This window comes from Lissotriton helveticus, chromosome 1_1 (assembly GCF_964261635.1).
Source record: "Lissotriton helveticus chromosome 1_1, aLisHel1.1, whole genome shotgun sequence".
In the NCBI taxonomy this organism is placed as follows: Eukaryota; Metazoa; Chordata; class Amphibia; order Caudata; family Salamandridae; genus Lissotriton; species Lissotriton helveticus.
The window spans coordinates 889410088-889429395 of record NC_136057.1 but is presented as its reverse complement, the minus strand read 5'-3'; the positions used below and the strand labels follow the sequence as shown (position 1 = coordinate 889429395).

The following is a 19308-nucleotide window of genomic DNA, read 5'->3' as shown; positions in this document are numbered from 1 at the left end:
TAGTCATGATTGGTGAGCAGTACATTAAAACAGTACAGGTTAGTGACATGGGTATTTTCAAATCTGCTCTCCCCAACCAACTGGAAAAGGCAGTGTAACACAGACTACTGCAACAAGTTGAGAAGTGGAATCAACAGATAAAAAGTGAACTGAAGCCCAATAAAAATGAAAAGTAAAGGTTAATTCTTCCTTCGATTAACAGCACAATGTAAACAAAATAAAGGTACAAATTGATAGTTTTTGCAAACCAAATGTATAGAAATTACCTGAATAAAATCACGATCCATCTTCTCCTTCCATTCATCTCCAAATACAATTGATAATGATCCTAAAGCTAGAAGAACACAAACCAATCAGAAACAAAAAATCTACTCAACCTTCTAGTAAGCCATGGTCAGATAAATTTCTGACAGAACACTTCGGATTGTTGAAAAGGTTCATACATGTTCACTTATAGTGTTAAAAACGTTTCATGAAATGCATAAATCTAACAGTAAAAGAAAAGAAAATTATGAAAAAGACTTAAATGACTAAGCATTTCTGCAAACTTTCCACTCCACTAACAGAGGGAGGCTACGCACAGTTAAGCTTTCAGGACAATGATTTTACAGCTTCCAGGTTGCAATGTAACCTAACATTTAATTTTCAGGAAAAGCCTGCAAACTAATGGAATGCCACCATGAGGTTAGGATGAATCTTGGCAAACATAAAACACGCTGATATGGCAAATGCACCAGTGTATTTTACCTACAAAGTAATTCCACCAACAGCCGTCATTCATTACTTGTTTTTCAATGCTGACTGGGAATTGATACTGGCTTAAAGCAAAATTAACAAATGAAAAATAAGCAGGTATTGCGTGTGAGATCAAACCCAAACCCTTTGTCAGGAATGAACTTAATTCACGTTTGGAAAAAAAAAAAACATTTCCTTCATGCACTATCAATTTAGTTACTTAAGTCAATTTCTAAATCACTACGCCATGTGGAATTAACAAAAAAAATAGAAAAGAAATGTTACTCAACTGTAATACCAGTTCTTCATCATGGAACTCTTCATTACATTTTAAAAACTATTTTCATTGAAGGGTAATATCCAAAGGCATTTTTATAAATGAAAGAATTGCTTTCATTAAAACAAAACATGCCCAAGTAAGTTAACATATTCTTTCAGCGTTAACCCTTTATTGAAAACCTGCATAATAAATATCAGAACCCATTAGAAAAGTAAAAAAACTGCTCTTTAAAAGTAGTAGTTTTGCTGACAAAACCCATTTTTTCCCGTTTTAAAGAGAGAATTGGTATACCCATTGAAAAGATTTAAGAGTACAATTACATTTCCTTTCTTTACCATGGGATTTCCTCTGGTAGAGCAGGGTAGCACACTAACGTAAGCTAACCTGAAAGAGCGATCAGGGCCAAAGAACTGAAGCATTAGGCAAATAAGTTACGAAAAGAAGAGTGACCAAACCATGTATCCATCCTGGAATCAGAATATAAACAATGTTTAGCAGAGGTATGGACTGATCTCTAAGTGGTCTCCTCACAAATGTCAGGAATAGGAAAATTCTGTATCATAGCAGCGCTAACAGACTTTTCTCATGTAAAATGGAACCTAGGTTTACCAGGCAAGGATTTTAAAGCTTTTGCATAACAGGTAACAATGCAAGAAACTACACAACTAGCTATAGTCTGTTTGGAAGAGGCTTGACCTGCCCTGACCACATGATTATTACCATAGAGTTGCTTAATCTTACAGAACTCTCTGGTCTTGTCCAAAAATATATAAGACATTGAGAATATGCAAAGACCACCTTGCTATGGACATTGAATTTGAGAACAAAGTAGGCAAAGAAATGGTCTGATTTATGTGGCAAGCTCAAAACAACTTTTGGAGGAAAATAAGTTTGAGTTCTTAGCGGCACTTTGTTACAGTAAAAAAAAAAACAAGACCATGACACTTGCTCACTTCTGACAGACATAACTGCCACTAAAACATCACTTTCCAAGAAGCTGCTTGAAATCAGCCTTGTGCAATGGTGCAAAGGGAGCAATGACCAATTTGGAAAGAACTATATTCAATTCCCAATGACATTTCCAACAGACAGAAGACCTTCTGGCTACTGTAAACGTAAGACCTTTCAGGAAATCTTAATCAGTGCAACAGTGAACAAAATGACTGAGAAAGAGACTTTCAATAAGTAGTGATGGCAGTCAAATACACTTTTAGATGAAAAATGTAATTCATACTTTGTCAAACAAAAAAGATGAGGAAATACCATCCCTCTGGGCATGTTCTGAGGTGCACGGAGAAATCCTCTCAGCCACCTTTTAAAGTGTATCACTAAGGGCCTGAGGTTCTGGAACGTTTGCGGTGTAAATAGGGCATTTTGAGTTATCTTCATTGGAGAACAGGTTTTTTTCTAGATGCCCCCAGCAAGAGAATGTGTGCCACCATCTCGTTGTTTAGAACACACTTGTTGTACTAACAAATTACTTAATTGGTCTGCTTTTGAATTTCACAGTGCTGCAAGATGCATCGCTGTAAGTCAAATCCTTCCTGCAATGTTACAGTGGCAAATCGTCTAAGACACCAGGGAAATAACATACTTCACCTTTTGTGTACTGAAGCAAGGTGGACTGACTCAGTTCCAACACTATGTGGCATTTCTTCTCTTCTGAAGACCACAGCCCTTGAGAGATAAGATCAACTATAAGATACAAATATATGCCCTCCAATAAAGTCTGTGAAGGTATCCAAGGATGGAGGGGCACATCAACCAGAAAGTTTTTACTTCTAACACCACCTGGAACTGAAAACCATGAATTGAAAACTGTATTTTGTCATACCAACTGCTTGACCTTTCAATCCGCTGATTCTCCAAGCATTCCTGAAGGTTCCCATAGGCAACCTTGCATTGCATAATAGAGAGATGCTTGAAGCCCTAGATCCCAGAAGACATGATATCTGGTCAACAGGATGCTGTACTGTTTGAAGATGCAAACATTTCTGACGAATGTTAGAGATCTTTGTCGAGAGAAAGACATTTTTTGTCCTTCTGTCTAGGTCCACTCCTAAGTATGGAACGATTTGTTTGTTTACTACTCACCAAAACAATGATCGCAATAAAAGGTTAAAAGGTCCCATGGTCCAGCATCAATTGTTCTTGTCATCATGTGCAAGAATGATACTGTTACAGATGTAAAGCCACTGCAGGTCTATACCATCCGAAACACAATGATTCGGTGGTAATCAAAGTTCCAACATACCCAGTAAGCTAATTTCATATAGGTATTTTCTGTAATGACATAACGTAAACGTAAGTTGAATCTGAAAAGGAAAGGGAGAGAAATACCTTTGTGAATATTTGAAGTGCTAAAGAAATTGTGTGATAAGGTTTTAATATTTTGATCGCTACATTCTAGATTCGTGTGACATGTGCATTAAGGACCTTAGAAGGAAGAAGTAGATGATCTTTCAGAAAGTGGTGGTGATATAATTCCATCTCACATGTGTGCGGTGATATGGTTATCGCACTGGTTCTAACACTGGGTGTATGGGTTTTGTGGATATTGTGACTATTGAGCAAGTTTAATAGTGGATAGTTTTTATTCACAGATAACGGACCAGACTGCAGCTGGTTCCTTGGCTCTCCATATATATTAAGTGTGGTATTTAATTTTTTCACGTTGTAGCAGAGTGACAATATGTTGGCCCTGATGAATGCCACTAACTTTTAGTCATCAAGGCAGAAACATGTTGACTTGACATATAGGGAACATCCATATCCCTATTTTCACACTGTTTTTATCTCTATTCACATTGAACAACTATTAAAGTTTTGTGCCTTCTGTGGAGATCGTTTCAACTCACTATTTTTGCACTCTGCCCCTCACTCATCTTAACATTGGATGAAATAAAACACCTCACGCTGCTCTCCGGAGGGAGAATTGAAGCCCACACTGTGTACCTTGCGTCCACAGTGTGCAAGAGGGAACCCAATGAAGAAGCATGTCACCCTTGGGTGAGTGAGGGTTCTCTTTTTTAAGACAATAATTGTCTTTCTAATTCACAATTTTGCCCATTTCTCTCTTTTTCGTTTTTAGATTCAACTTACGATTTGAGTATAGTTGCTATAACCATCCGGGTATTTTTGTGAGTATTAAAACATTTTTTACCTCACTTTTTCACCTTCACCAATATTTATAGTAAAGAGGTCCTGAAGAAAGCCCCATTTACTTTTACAAAAGGGCTGAAACATGTAGACCAGGGATAATTAAGACACAATCATTAGTCTTAAGATATTATCTACTCATTGTTTTTAAGTATACCCTGGGCCACTGGAAATTAAGTAATTATCAGTAAGCTTCCCAGAGGCATTTTTAGCACGCTTGCAAAGGTGTGTTGTATAAACTTTGTGGACGGACCGTAATTTTGGTCCACTGATGTGCGTGTACGTTATTTACGAAAAATCATTGCAGATCTGATCCCGGGAGGGGTGAGCCCCTATAGTCACATTAGTCAAGGTGCTTGCCCACAATGTCACCTACTCTGGTCTCCTCAGAACAGGATGTAGTCCACAAAGCATATACAGCACACTTTTAGCGAGTGTGCTAAAAATGCGGATACACATGGCTTAAAAAAAATTTACCACTCACTTTTATCAATATTTGAGAGGGGTCCTGAAGAAAGCCCCATTTAATTTTACAAAAGGGCTGAAACATGGAGACCTGGGATAATTAAGACACAATCATTAGTCTTAAGATATTATCCACATTGTTTTTAAATATACCCGGGCCACTGGGAATAAAATAAATATCAGTAAGCTTACCAGAGGTATTTTTAAACCACAGTACTTCATCACGTTCACAAAACATTAAAAAAAATCAGCTACATTGTAACCAGGTGTCGCAGTACAGCTGAGTAGCAGTCGGCTACTCAGCTGGGAACCCGATGATGAAGCATGACACCAACTAGGTAGATGTGTGAGGGTTCTTCTAACAAACCCTTGTGGTGTCAGACACTACAGTGTTGAATAGCCATTTTCACTTTGGTCCAATTAAATTGTTTATTCTATAATTACTAAGGGACAAGGACGGCCCACACATGGTCCTAGCTCTCTCTTTTGTTCTCCCCCCAAAAAAAACATATGTAAATATTGCCTTCATGCGGTTGGATAGGTCTCGATCAGTCCACCAATGTTATAATTTGCACACTGCCTTTCCGCTCTTATGACCTTCACAAGTGCACATTCCCTTTCAAGCACTTTTCTCTCCCTTCCTCTGGAGCACCGATGTTTTGTATACAAATGTATATACTATTCATGCTGTTTCATTGAATAAATCAGTATAAATTCAAATTTGAGATTGCAAGATTTTTTTTTTTACGGTGAAGTTACATTTTGCCTATTGAATTGTATACCGCTGTGACCTTTTTTCTCGTACACCATCACCCTATGGCAGCGGTGGCCTGAAAGGTGGTGTAGTGGTAGAAGAGCTTGTCATCTGACCCCCTCACGATGGGAAGATTGTTTGCAGTAAGTCTAACCACTGAATCGTTGGGGTAGCATTTCAACCCATTATTTCTTTACCCACCTCACTTCGGGCACAGCCACATACCAATCAGTCTGGACCCTGATCCAATGGGAACAGTCCAGTCAGAACGGACTGGCCAGGTCCTCCTCGAACATTGTCTGGCAGTTTGGGCTGAGGGGGACACACCTTGTTTTCTTGCCTACCTTGGGCTGGACTTACCTGAGCAAGTCTCAGAACATTTTCCTGGTCCTCGGAGAGGGAAAACATGACTAACTTACACTTTTCTCCAACTACTGTGAAAAGGTCTTTGTGGTCACTCTTTCCCAAAGGTTCTCTGGGTAGGCTTCTAGGTGCTAGATATTTCATCAGCCAGGGGTAGAGTAATTTTTCTACCAGCAGGTCCTTCTTCAGGTGTAGTCTTACCAGGTGCAGAAATGTTATGAGGTGGTAGTGGTGAGGAGCCAGTTTTATCCTGTGCACTAACCAGAATGTTTTCAAGGGTACTTGGGTGATTCTTGGTTTGGCTGCATTACCTCCTTCCAGACCAAGTGCATCAAACTCCTACAAAGGGATCAACTGGTGAGAGTGTGGCAGCACCTTACCACATAAGGGCTTTTTTAGCAGTAATGACAACACCGGTGTAAAGTGGCTATTTCCATTTGTAATGGGGTTTGTTTTCAGATACTTTTTTGCTTTTAAACACATTTTATTGCGTTTTTCAAATTACTGCCCGTTAGCGAGAGCGAGAGAGAGGCAGAGCTACCTGCGCTACGCCTACACCACGGCTGGAAGCGTGTATTTCAGCAGTCTTAGGCCCCCGCTGAGCCGGACAAGCCCGGGCGAAGACCTGGCCAAGACGGGCCAGTCTTAGCCCGTCGTAGCCCGTAAGAGGCTGGGCTGGACCACCCCCTGACATCTTGCCTCAGAGGTCCACGTCCTGACATCTACAATAAGGAAAATGTACTGTGCTAAGACAGCACCCTCTTGAATAACTATCAGTCCCCGCTAATGGACTACCTGTTGGCTAAGTTTTCCTCTATCTTCTTTGCTGTCAACCTGAATTGTAATGGGGAAGCATAAAGTCTCTGAGGGGGGTTCGAAGGAAGTTTGTAAAAAGAAGGCAACGAAGAAAGCCCTAAGCCCAGTTGTTGGGGGTAGAGGGAGGGGTAATAGATCGTATAGACACTCTATTATCCAAATGAGAGGGTCTTCTTGACCCAACCTCTATTGATACTTCACCTCAGCATACTAACCAACAGGTATCTAGAAGCCCCACACACACTGGCAGTATACCAGCTATGTTTAAAAGGGCAGCTACCAGCAATCAGGCACTTGATACCCCAAATGTACCACCTTGGAAGCGGGGACATCGTAGCGCAAGAGACTGTGGCTGATCGGTCTGTTTTCCCCTGCAGCAATATTTTTTTTCCACTCCCAGGGCACATAGAACCACCAGTTAGGCTTACCAGCCCAGGAAGTGAGGTGCACAAAGAGGGTACAGAGGCTAGTATACACCACACAAGGGATGCCCAATTTGTACTATGTCCAGTTTTGCAACGAAATAGTCTAGACACTAATAGAAGAGAGTCAACTAAACCACACAAATGCCATGTTAATTGAGGCACCCTTCCAAAGATCACTAACCCTGCAAATAATAGATCTAGTGCAGGAAATCAGAGCTCTTAAAGCAACTGTTGGTAGCCTCTCTGACTTTGTAAGCAAGGTACTCATAGCTGTGCGACATGCAAAAAAAATAAAATATATCAATTGGGATCCCATCCAAATGGCATAGCTAACAACCAAGGGGGGGATGGATCACACAAGACCGCTATCTGGGGGTCCCATAAGAGAGAGTGAGTAGGCGGAGAAAATTTAACTACATGTGCTATAGTCGATCTCCCAGATCATAAACAACCTAGTGGGGTAACTAAAAAAAGGGTAGGCCTTTGTCAATTTAACAAACCTATCAAGGCCATAGGCCCCCCACTAGGACCTGTTAACCATCGGGCAAATACGACTAGCTTCACAAAATCCCGTTAGAACCCCAGACATGAGACAAATAGTACACCTGATAAACGTACCAAAACTCCCTGCCAGTTTATATAAAGAGGATGAGGGATCCCTTATAAATAAGTGCATTCATTGGATCCTGCAGGTGAAGGGGTGCTGGTCTGTAATAAGGAATGATATTATAGGGGCTAAAAGACACCTTCATCTGGGGGTCGCCCTTGATGTTATTGCACTTACACTATCACATCGAGATCTTTTTGAGAATATGTTGGCCTTTAATATCCGGACCCAACATCTCACCAAATGGTTTTAAAGACTAATCTAGACCATCCCATATTGGTGTGTCACCTCTACGAGAGATAGATTGAAGGTCTACAATAAGGGTCCGACAGGATCCATATGGCCTTAAGATACAGGTACTTCCAACCGAGATCAATTACTTTCTTACCATTCGGTTGGCAACTGGCCCCTATGGTAACATCGACATTTACAGCGTATATGCAAGAGGATATAGCAGGGGCAGAGGTCCGAAATTAGATTGGCCTTATGCAAGCTCTTTGGCCATCTTTCTTGGGCCGCCTCAGCTGTTACAGTGGGGGACTTTAATTCGACCTTTGAGCCTCTTGATAGTGATGAAAATGACCTGGCGAGGGAGGAAGATGCACAGTGGGGTATCCCCTGTCTGAAAATATCTCCACTTAAAAGATGGACAGAAGTAGCTATCCAACTTAAAGCTATTTGCTTAGAAAACAGCTTTAGGGTGGCCAATAGCTGAACCATCTCTGATATGCAAGGGGCCAACACGTTCAACAACGGCCATCATTCAAACCGCATTGACTATCTTTTAATTAGTTTAAAATTATAGCATACCTTCGAGGATATGGCTGTGCTGAAAATGTGGAGAGTGATCACAATCCACTATGCTGAGCATTTGAATAAAGGTAATTACACAAACTAACACAAACCCACAATTCATTCACCACCAGTGATTTACAAACTACCAATGAAATGTGGTGATGTAAATGCCCATGATAAGAAAAACCAGTAACACTATCCACAATTGCTAGTCACGTTGAGAACACCTAAGCAGAGATGGAGGTCTCCCTCCTTAACTCGCAGCCTCTTAAGTATATAATATTGCTTCATAACCCACTATTTGCCAAAATGCGTTCAAAGTTTCAAAGAGCTTATAGGGCTTTGGAGAAGGGTACTCAGTCACAGCACCACTGGTATAATAAAGAGTGCAAGGTAGCCCTTAGATCACTGGGGGAGCCAATTAGATCAGGTGGCTCGTCTAGAGTACAAAATGGCCGAAAGAGTTATAAGGCGGCGATGGTAAATGCTAAATAAAACATGGGATGGGAATAGATGGCAGAATCTACAATTAGCATGCACCAGGAACAATACCCAACGCTTTTGGAACTTGGTCAAATCTCTCTGCCCCCCCAAATCATGAAGACCCTGATACCTGGGTTTTGCAATACAATATGCCAACAATGATGTAGAGGTTTGTGAGACTTTCCTGACTCACTTTTATTTAACTGATAAAGTATTTGATTTGGCAGACGTAAGTACTGCCTTTAGTGCCATCATAGGGGGGTGCCAGGCTTCAACAGTATCCCCTCAGACATTGTTTGCACAATAATGCAAAATGGAGTAGGTATATAATGTTATTAGCAAATGCCATTGCCCATGACACCCCCATCTCGGACACCTGGCGGGTGTCGGAGAACATCCCAGTATATAAAAAAGGGGATACGTCTTTGCTATTATAGGACAATAAGCCTAATGAACGATTTACTTACCTTCGGTAACGCTTTTTCTGGCGGACACAGTATCTGCCTGTGGATTCCTCACCTTATGAATATCCCCTGCGCCAGCATCCCGCGGATATTTTTTCCTGCCTCTCCACGCCAACGTGGTCGTCAGAATGCCATGGCTCCGCATGACGTCACTGGAGCCACAAGAGGAAGACGTCGGCGTGATGACGTCAGTTCCACCCATTTTTTCCGTGCCACTGAGGCAAACGGGCGGACCGACCATAGAGACGAAGCATACATAGTACACAGTATCCACACAAATACACACAGTGTAAAGTGAAATAAGAAAGCTAGGAAAGCAAGGAAAGCAAACATTTTCTATAAGCCCAAATAAAGGCAAATAGAGGTAATACAAAATGACAATATGAAATAACCATATTAAGCAATACCTCTTTTTAAGGTATAAGAGGGTGGACAACTGGGAGGTGGGTGGGTGGGTCACCTGCTAAGCAGTAATGCTTCGCGAAAGTGTGGAGGGAGGCCCAAGTTGCGGCCTTACAGATGTCCAACACAGGAACACCCCTGGACAAGACAGAAGTAGGTGATTCAGCCCTGGTGGAATGAGCTCTAATGCCTTCAGGAGGCTCCTTATCAGCCAGAGCGAAGCAGATCTTGATGCACAAGATGATCAACCTGGATAAAGTGCACTTGTGCACCGCCTTGCCTTTCATGCACCCAGCATAGCCCACAAAGAGCTGATCATCCTGACGGAAGTCCTTTGTTCTATCCAAATAGAAACTAATCGCCCTCTTAGGATACAAGCGATGAAGCCTCTCCTCCTCCTTGGAAGGGTGGGGGGAGGATAGAAAGTAGGAAGGGTAATGGACTGCCCTAGATGGAAAGGAGTTACCATCTTAGGCAGAAAAGCAGCCCTGGTCCTGAGGACCATCCTTTCAGCATGTATGGTCAGAAACGGAGGCTTTGAACTCAAAGCCTGAAGCTCACTCACCCTCTTAGCCGAAGTTATAGCAACAAGAAAGACCGTTTTGAATGACAGCAGTCTCAAAGTTCAACTATGCATAGGTTCAAACAAGAAACCCATTAAAAAAAATTAACACTAGATTCAAATCCCACTGGGGCATAATATAAGGAGTGGGCGGAAACATGTTTGTAAGCCCCTTAATGAACCTTAAAACTATTGGAGACTTAAAAAGAGATGGCTGATCCGGCAAACAAAGAAATGCCGATAAAGCAGACACATATCCTTTAACAGTATACATAGCACAACCCTGCTGGGCCAAATGAAGCGAAAAATAAAGAACATCAGAAAGATGAGCTTTTAAGGGATCAATAGACTTTCTCTCCACACCATTTAACAAATTTTGACCACCTGTGGGAGTAGATGGACTTGGTGGAGTGTCGCCTGGCGGTAATATAACATCCACCACGTCAGACGGGAGAGAAAAATAATTCAGGTTGCCCTGTTCAATCTCCAGGCATGAAGGTGCAGGCTCTGGAGGTGGAGGTGTAGAACCGGCCCCTCCGACTGTGAGAGGTGGTCGAGCTTGAGAGGGAGACGAAGCGGAGGGTGCGACGAAAGGTGAAGGTCTGTGTACCACACCCAATTGGCCAATAGGGGGCGATCAATATAACTTGGGCCCGGTCTTGGCTAATCTTCCTCAGAACCCAAGGAATCAAGGGTATGGGAGGAAACGTGTAAAGGAGTTGTGAGCTCCAACTCAACTGAAAAGCGTCTCCCAACGCTCCCTGCCTCGGAAACTAGAGACTGCAGAATGACAGGCAGTGCGTTGTTCTGGAGAGTGGCAAACAGGCCCAGCGAGGAGTGTCCCACGTCTGGAATATGTGTTGAACTACCTCCGTGGGAAGCCTCCACTCATGATCGGCTGAGAACTGCTGACTGGGACTGTCCTCAGGTACGTTCAACACTCCGGCCAGATGATTTGCCATCAAACAAATCCGATGGTCCTGCGCCCAGGACCAGAGCCGCAACACCTCTCGCAGACGGTACGACCCTACACCTCCCTGCTTGTTGACTTACCATATCGCAGCAGTGTTGTCCGTCAGGGCTTGAACTGACGGACTGCGAAGGGAGGGGAGAAAGACCTTGAGCGCCAAACTTATCGCCCGCAATTCCAGAAGATTGATATGAAGCAATCTCTCCTCTGGAGACCAAAACCCCTTAATCTTCAGATCCCCAGACGAGCACCCCACCCTAGTGTAGAGGCATCAGATATCACTCTGGCCACCGATGGAGAAAGGTGGAAGGGCTTTCCTTGAGACAGACTGCCCTCCATGATCCACCAAGACCGATCCACTGCAGCTTCTCTGGAGATCCTGATTGACTCCCTGAGATCTCCGTTGTGCTGATACCACTGCGGAGGAACCACTCTGAGGCAACCTCATGTGCCAGCGTGCATGGTTGACCAACAGAAGGAAGAAAGCGAACAGACCGAGCAGGCGAAGGACCTTCAGAACTGGAAAAAACGCTCCTTTGTAAAACAAGGGAATAATTTCCTGAATGTCGAGAATCCTTTGCGGAGGGGGGAAAGCTTGACACACAGTGGTATCCAGTACTGCCCCTATGAACAGGTTGCGCTGTGAGGGCACTAGGTGAGACTTGGGTATATTTATCGAAAAACCCAACTGTACAACAACTGTGTTCGGCGTTTTCAGTTGGTGAGCACAGTGCGGCTGTGAGGCGCGAGTGGGAGGCACATGTTTTTGAAGATGGAACATTAAGTTTCTCTGGAGTTTAAATAAAACCTTTTGACGGTCACGTATTGCTCCTGCTACCAGCATATACCTTTCATCATCCTTTTTTTAAAGTTTTCGGCGACTGAATATTCCTCGTTCCATGGTGACCCATCTTGCCTGTAATTTGAGAACAGCACCTGCATAAATATCTAGAAATGTTGAATGTGCCGCCTGTTCCAGAGATCTTGTACCATTTTTACCAAACACCAAGGTTCCTCCTCTAATCATATAACCACGTCTGCTGGCAATTAATTTAAGCTGCTGGCCACTCAGGAGGAACTCTTTGTATATCTCGATTCTGCATTCAGCTATAGTCCTTTTTGAAGCATGTTTTTCGTACATAAGGAGTAGTAATCACGAATAACAGAAGCTTCTCCCATTGGCAATTTGCTGTATATTTTTCAAGACACATATGGCTACCTGATGAAGGCGTCCCGCCGAAACGCGCGTAGATTGTAACCATGTTAGCCATGATGACATTGTAGGATAATATGATACTTATTGTGTACTGATTTATTTCAGTGTATCTGTCTATGTTCAGTTTGATACATACCTTGTGCTTGATCCTAATGGGACATAACATAAATATTAGCCAACATTCATGTACAATGAGATAAATAGAGATGAATGCCGGTTGCAACCAGGTATATATTCCTAATTGTATCAAAATGCACTTGCTGATTTAGGCACCAGTTAGAATTTGCACTTTAAAAGTATGGTAATGTATCAATTTTTATTGAGTTTCCATATTTTAGGAAAATAATTCTAAAAACTATTTTTATATTAAAAATCAACAAACAAAATAAAAGGAATACGCTACTTACCAGTATGTATCTGTTCTTGGCATGTAGAGCTGCAGAGTTGTACACTTAGCAATAGATCGCCACCTGGTGTTGGGCTCGGATGATTGCAGGTTGTTGTCTTCTTGGAAGAAGTCTTTGTAGTCGCGAGATAGGTGACTCCTCCCTTGGACAATACTGCGCATGGTCATCGACTCCATCCTCAGATTGTTTTTCGCCATGATGGGAAATTATGGAGTTAGTAGAAGTAAAGAGAAAGGATGTCCATGCGTGTGCATCTAAGTAAGATGAGTACTGGAACGGATACAAGTCCCGGGGAGGCGGGAGGGCGTCTACAACTCTGCAGCTCTACATGCCAAGAACAGATGCATACTGGTAAGTAGCATATTCCGTTCGAGGCATATGAGCTGCAGATTGTACACTTAGCAATGATTGTGCAGCAGTGTCTACCCTAGCAGTGGTCGCTTGTATCCGTTGCAGCATACTGAAATAGTGTTTTAAGGACAGCTTGGCCTACTGCAGCTTGCTGCTTGGCTTGCACGTCAACACAATAGTGTTTAGTGAAGGTATGTATGGTAGACCATGTTGCTGCCTTGCGTATGTCCTCTAATGGTATGTTTCCTAAGAAAGCCATAGAGGCTCCTAGTTTGCGAGTGGAGTGCGCTCTAGGAGGAACTGTTAGTGTACGTTTAGCTTTTTGATAGCATATTTGAATACACTTTACAATCCATCTGGCAATCCCTCCTTTAGAGATGGGATTGCCTTTGTGTGGGGAAGAGAAAGATACAAATAGTTGGTTTGTCTTTCTGAAGGATTTAGTCCTGTCTGTGTAGTATAATAGAGCTCTTATAACATCTAAGGATGTGGGTCACCAACTGCGCTGACGACCTCGCACCTCTGAAAAACAATCCCAGCAGGCCCGGCAGCAAGAAAGCCTCCTGGTTCAACGACGACCTCAAGAACTCCAAGAAGAACTGCCGTACCCTCGAGAAAACCTGGCGCAAAGACCCGACTACAGACAACATGACCGCCTCAAGCACGCCTCCCGCAAACACCACCAGCTGATCCACACCACTAAGAAGACAGCATTCAAGGAACGACTAGACAACAACGCACACAACAGCAAGGAACTCTTCAGCATCGTCAAAGAGCTCTCCAACCCCGGTCAGCACCAAAGACACCATCCACATGATGAACACCATCCACTCCGGATCACCAACTAACCCATGCCCCCACCACATCTTCAACAAGGCCGACTCCGTCATCGCACCCCAACTCCGGGACATCATCAACGGCTCCTTCAACACCGCCACCTTCCCGGAGAGCTGGAAGCATGCCGAACTCAGCGCCCTCCTGAAGAAACCATCAGCAGACCCCACCGACCTCAAGAACTACCGCCCCATCTCGCTCCTCCCTTTTCCTGCCAAAGTCATCGAGAAGACCGTCAACAGACAGCTTGCCGCCTTCCTCGAGACAAACGTATCCCTCGACCACTCGCAGTTCGGCTTCCGAGCAAACCACAGCACCGCCCTCATTGCAGCCACTGACGACATCCGAGCCCTGCTCGACAACAGGGAAACAGCGGCCCTCATCCTCCTGGACCTCTCCGCAGCGTTCGATACGGTCTGCCACCGCACCCTAGTGCAGCGCCTCAGCAACATCGGAATCCAAGAGAAGGCACTAGAGGGGATCATCTCGTTCCTCGCCGGAAGAACCCAGAGAGTCCGCCTCCCCCCGTTCAGATCCGAGGCCACCGAAGTCATCTGTGGCGTACCACAAGGTTCATCACTCAGCCCCACCCTCTTCAACGTCTACATGAGCCCCCTCGCAGCCATTGCATGCCAACACAACCTCAACATCATCTCCTACGCCGATGACACCCAGCTGCTCCTCTCCCTCACCAACGACCCAGCCACCGCCAGAACCAACCTACACGAAGGGATGAAAGACGTAGCCGAGTGGATGATGAACAGCCGCCTGAAACTGAACTCAGACAAGACGGAAGTCCTCATCCTTAAATCATTGCCCTCTGCCTGGGACGATTCCTGGTGGACCCCTGCCCTGGGCAGCGCACCCAAACCAACGGACCACGCGCGCAACCGGTGCTTCATCCTGGACTCCTCCCTCTCGATGACCAGGCAAGTCAACGCCGTCTCATCATCATGTTTCAACATCCTACGCATGCTCGGAAAGATCTTCCGATGGATCCCCATCGAAACCAGGAAGACGGTCACCCAGGCACTCGTCACCAGCCGACTGGACTATGGAAACACCCTCTACGCCGGAACCACAGCCAAACTACAGAAAAGACTCCAACGCATACAGAACGCCTCCGCACGACTCATCCTGGACATCCCCCGACACAGCCACATCTCCGGACACCTGAGAGACCTGCACTGGCTCCCCGTCAGCAAGAGAATCACATTCAGACTCCTCACCCACGCACACAAGGCCCTCCAGGACCTGGGTCCCAGGTACCTCAACAACCGCCTGACCTTCTACACTCCCACCCGCCAGCTACGATCGACCAGCCACACCCTTGCCGTCACGCCCTCGCCGCCGTTCCACGCATCCGAAGAGCCACCATGGGAGGAAGATCCTTCTCCCACCTGGCAGCCAAGACTTGGAACTCCCTCCCCATCCACCTCTGTCTGACCCAAGACCACCTCTCCTTCAGGAAGCAACTCAAGACCTGGCTATTCGAGCAGTAGCGGACCCCCCTCCCCCAAGCGCCTTGAGACCCTCCGGGTGAGTAGCGCGCTATACAAATATCTTGATTGATTGATTGATTGTAAAGCCCTTTCCGCAACAGAGTCTGGTTTTTGAAAAAACACTGGTAACTCTGCTGATTGGTTATGGTGAAAAGGAGTAATCACTTTTGGCAGGAATTTAGGATTGGGTCCAAGAACCACTTTGTTAGGGTGTATCTGATAAAATGGTTCTTCTATTGTGAATGCTTGTATTTCACTAACTCTTCTGAGAGAGGTGATGGCAACAAGGAAGGCAGTTTTCCATGTTAGGAATTTATTTTATTTATTTTATTTTAAGGTTTTGTAGAGCGCGTAGTAACCCGTAAGCATCCCAGCGCTAAGATCGGGCACAGAGGAGGATAGTGAGGGAGGGGATCAAGGGAAGAGGTGGGTTTTCAGAGATTTTCTGAACCGAAGGTAGTCTGGTTCCATCCTAAGTTTGAGGGGGAGGGCATTCCACAGGCGCGCCGCGTTCACCGCGAAACGCCGCCCGCCAGTATGTGCCCTCTTCACTCTGACAGTAGTGATGAGGTGTTTATGGTCAGGGGGGGCGTGGCCTCACTCCAAGACACATCCTGGCCCCCGGCTCGACCATCTGACCCCCGGAACCGCAGGGGAGGGTTTGGTGAGCGTCGAGACTGTCGTTGGTGGCACTGAGGACCCGGTAACGGGTCGAATCGAGCACTTTTGCTCCCGCGGGAGCGCCCGGAGCTTCACGAGCACAAAATGGCGGCCGCTGTCCCGGCTGCCCGCGCCTGACGCCAGGTCCCTGCAGGAGGCGGGGAGCACCAGAGAACGGACAGCAACGTCCGCGTTGCAGCGGGAGCCCTCCGGTACCATCGGGGAGTGGGGACTTTGCCGGGCGAGGTGCCGCTTGGGGAGGACGGCGGCCGGCGGTGCCTGACCTCAAAATGGCGGCCCCGGAATCCCGGAGCCGATCAGGCCGATAGAAGAGGCGCAACCGGGCTGGGCTGTGATACTGCCCTACCACTACTGAGGAGCCCCTGTGGATTCCTGCCCTGGATGATCTGGAGCGGACCACACTGACGAGCGACGACAGAGAGGAGAGCAGGGGGTGAGGGGCTGGCTGCCCGCCCCCACGAAGCATTGGCTCTGCAGACGGGAGGGAGCGTCTACCTGTCCGGAGGCACCTGAGACCGGCGCACCGCATTGGGACTGGGGCCCATAGGTGCACACCCGGCCTGAGCAGTCTGAACGCGGAAACCTCGTCAGGTGCCCTGACCCGGGACTATTGTGCCCCACGACCCTGGTGGAACGAGCCCCAGCACTTGGGCTACTTCGCGAACTGGTCCCCACGGGGCGCGGGCCCAGAGATCGGAGGGGGTGACGGACTTGAGACGGACCAAGGGCTGGGGAGGGCACGCGACACTAGCTGCCCGCCAGGATGACACGCGGCAGCAGGAAGAAGGGCTTCGAGGCCCTGAAGCTGGACGACCCGGGGCATCCAGAGGACGACGTCCCGCCGGGGGCGGGGGCCGGGAGTCCGTCCCGCCCGCGGGACCCCTCCCTGGGGGACATAATGCAGGCGCGGGAGGCCCTTGAGAAACGCATGGACACCATTGGGTCGGACCTGTCTCTGCTAAAGGACGACCACAAAAAGCTGAAGGAGCGGGTAGCGACTTCCGAGGGTACCCTGAAAAGTTTGCCAGGGGACGTGGCGGAGCTAAAGACAACGCTGGCGGAAATGGCGCAGAAGGTACGGGTGCTGGAGCTCCGAGCTGAGGACAGTGAAGGGCGCTCTCGGCGCAATAATCTTCGCCTTGTGGGGGTCCCCGAAAAAGCCGAGGGGCGGGACGCGGTCGCCTACCTGGAGGGCTGGCTGCGCTCAGAGGTGACCCCGGAGGGACTTTCGACGTTCTTTGCTATTGAACGGGCACACAGAGTCCCTGCGCGTCCCCCCAAACCGGGGGCGCCTCCGCGACCGATCGTACTGCGTCTTCTGCACTTCAGAGACAGAGACCATATCCTGCGGAGAGTGAGAGACATCCCGGACCTGAGCATTGACAATAGTCGGATCATGATCTTTCCGGACTTTACCAGAGAGGTGCAAAAGCAACGGGCCTCCTTCCTGGCGGTCAAGAGGAAACTGAGATCGTTACAACTGCCCTACGCTATGATGTTCCCGGCGCGGCTGCGGGTGGTCGCAGGAGAGCGCACCCACTTTTTCCTGACACCACAGGAGGCTTGGAGCTGGCTGGATTCCAGAGGGGAGTCGGCAAAGGACCACGCGCCGCGGACCCCTCCCAGGAGACACGCCACGGAGACGCCGCCGCCGAGACGATCTGGCTCCCCATCGGACTGGCAACAGGAACGCGCCAAGGCGGTGCAGGCAGTGGCGACCATCAGCCAGGGAGACGCCAGCCCCTCCAGTAGCGCATCGGAGCAGTCGAAGGCCAGTGCTCCCAGCCCTGGCTCCAGCAGTGGGCATGAATCATCAGAGACGGAACTGCCGGTTGTGACTCCCCAGACTGCGGATGGTATCCTGGGCTGAGATGGTTCGTGGGACAATGATCACATGAGTGAGGTACTGGGATACGCGGGCGGAGGGGAGCCGCTTCAGGACGCTGTGCTGTGGTGTGCGGCTGCCCACTAGGACTTCTTACTGAGACCTTGGGGACGGGGAGAGTCGGGGGACACCTCCTGTTTGTTGCTGGGGGCAGTGGGGCGGGGGCGGGGGTCTTCGGGCCTGTCTGGAGCCGGCGTCGCCGCCACTCCAGCCCTATTTTGTAGTGATACGCTTTTTTGATAACTGTGTTTGGATGGGGTTTCCATGTTGGTTATCTGTCCGGGGGAGTGGGAGTTGGGGTAGGTTGATCATACAAGTTGGGGGGGGGGGGGACGAGGGGGGGGCCTAGGCGTGCTGGCGGGGTTGCTGAGAGGGTGTTTAGGATATGGTGGACTCTACCATGGGATCCGACTTAGGCTACAAATGTCTCACATGGAACGTAAGAGGGATGCACTCGATGCATAGGCGTCATAAGATCCACTCCTATCTGGTCAGGCGGGGCATTCACATCGCCTTCCTTCAAGAAACACATTTGCTGGATAAGGAGGGGAGGGCTCTGCAGCGGCGCTGGAGGGGGCAGGTCTTTCACACTGGCTACTCCGCCTATGCTAGGGGGGTGGCCATATGGATACGGGCGGGGGTACCCTTCCTGTGCACACAACAGGTAATTGACCCGGAGGGGAGATACATAATGGTGCGAGGCAAGCTGGACGGGAGGGACCTTAACCTGGGTTGTTTGTACGCCCCGAATGTAGACCAACCTGCTTTCCTCTCACTGCTGTCCCACAAACTAGCTCAGTTCTTAGTGGAGCCCTTGCTCCTGGGCGGCGATTTTAACAGTGTGGCCGACGTTACCCTGGACAGGTCCCACCCCCCACTACAAATTGCACCAGCTGGTAGACTCCGCCTGGCAACGCCGGTGGGGTCTGGTTGACTCTTGGAGGGCTAACCATCCATTGGACAGGGACTACTCATTCTTCTCCGGTATCCACGAGTTGCACGTCCGCATTGACGCCTTCCTGAGCTCCCAGGACGTGCATGCGGAAGTGAGTCACAGTGAATATCTCACGCGCTCGATCTCTGACCATAACCCTCTCCTCGTGCGGCTGCGCTGGTCGCAAATCCGCCCGAGGATTCCGGCTTGGAAACTAC

General features: G+C 47.3%; 1 protein-coding gene across 1 annotated transcript in view; it reads right to left on the bottom strand.

The window, feature by feature from the left end:
* The window catches only part of ARID2 (AT-rich interaction domain 2), a 1386754-nt gene that overhangs the window by 859199 nt on the left and 508247 nt on the right, over window positions 1–19308 (bottom strand). The window contains exon 6 of the mRNA XM_078675715.1: window positions 267–334. Coding sequence (XP_078531841.1) covers window positions 267–334 — 68 coding nt within the window. The remainder of the gene's footprint in view (window positions 1–266; window positions 335–19308) is intronic.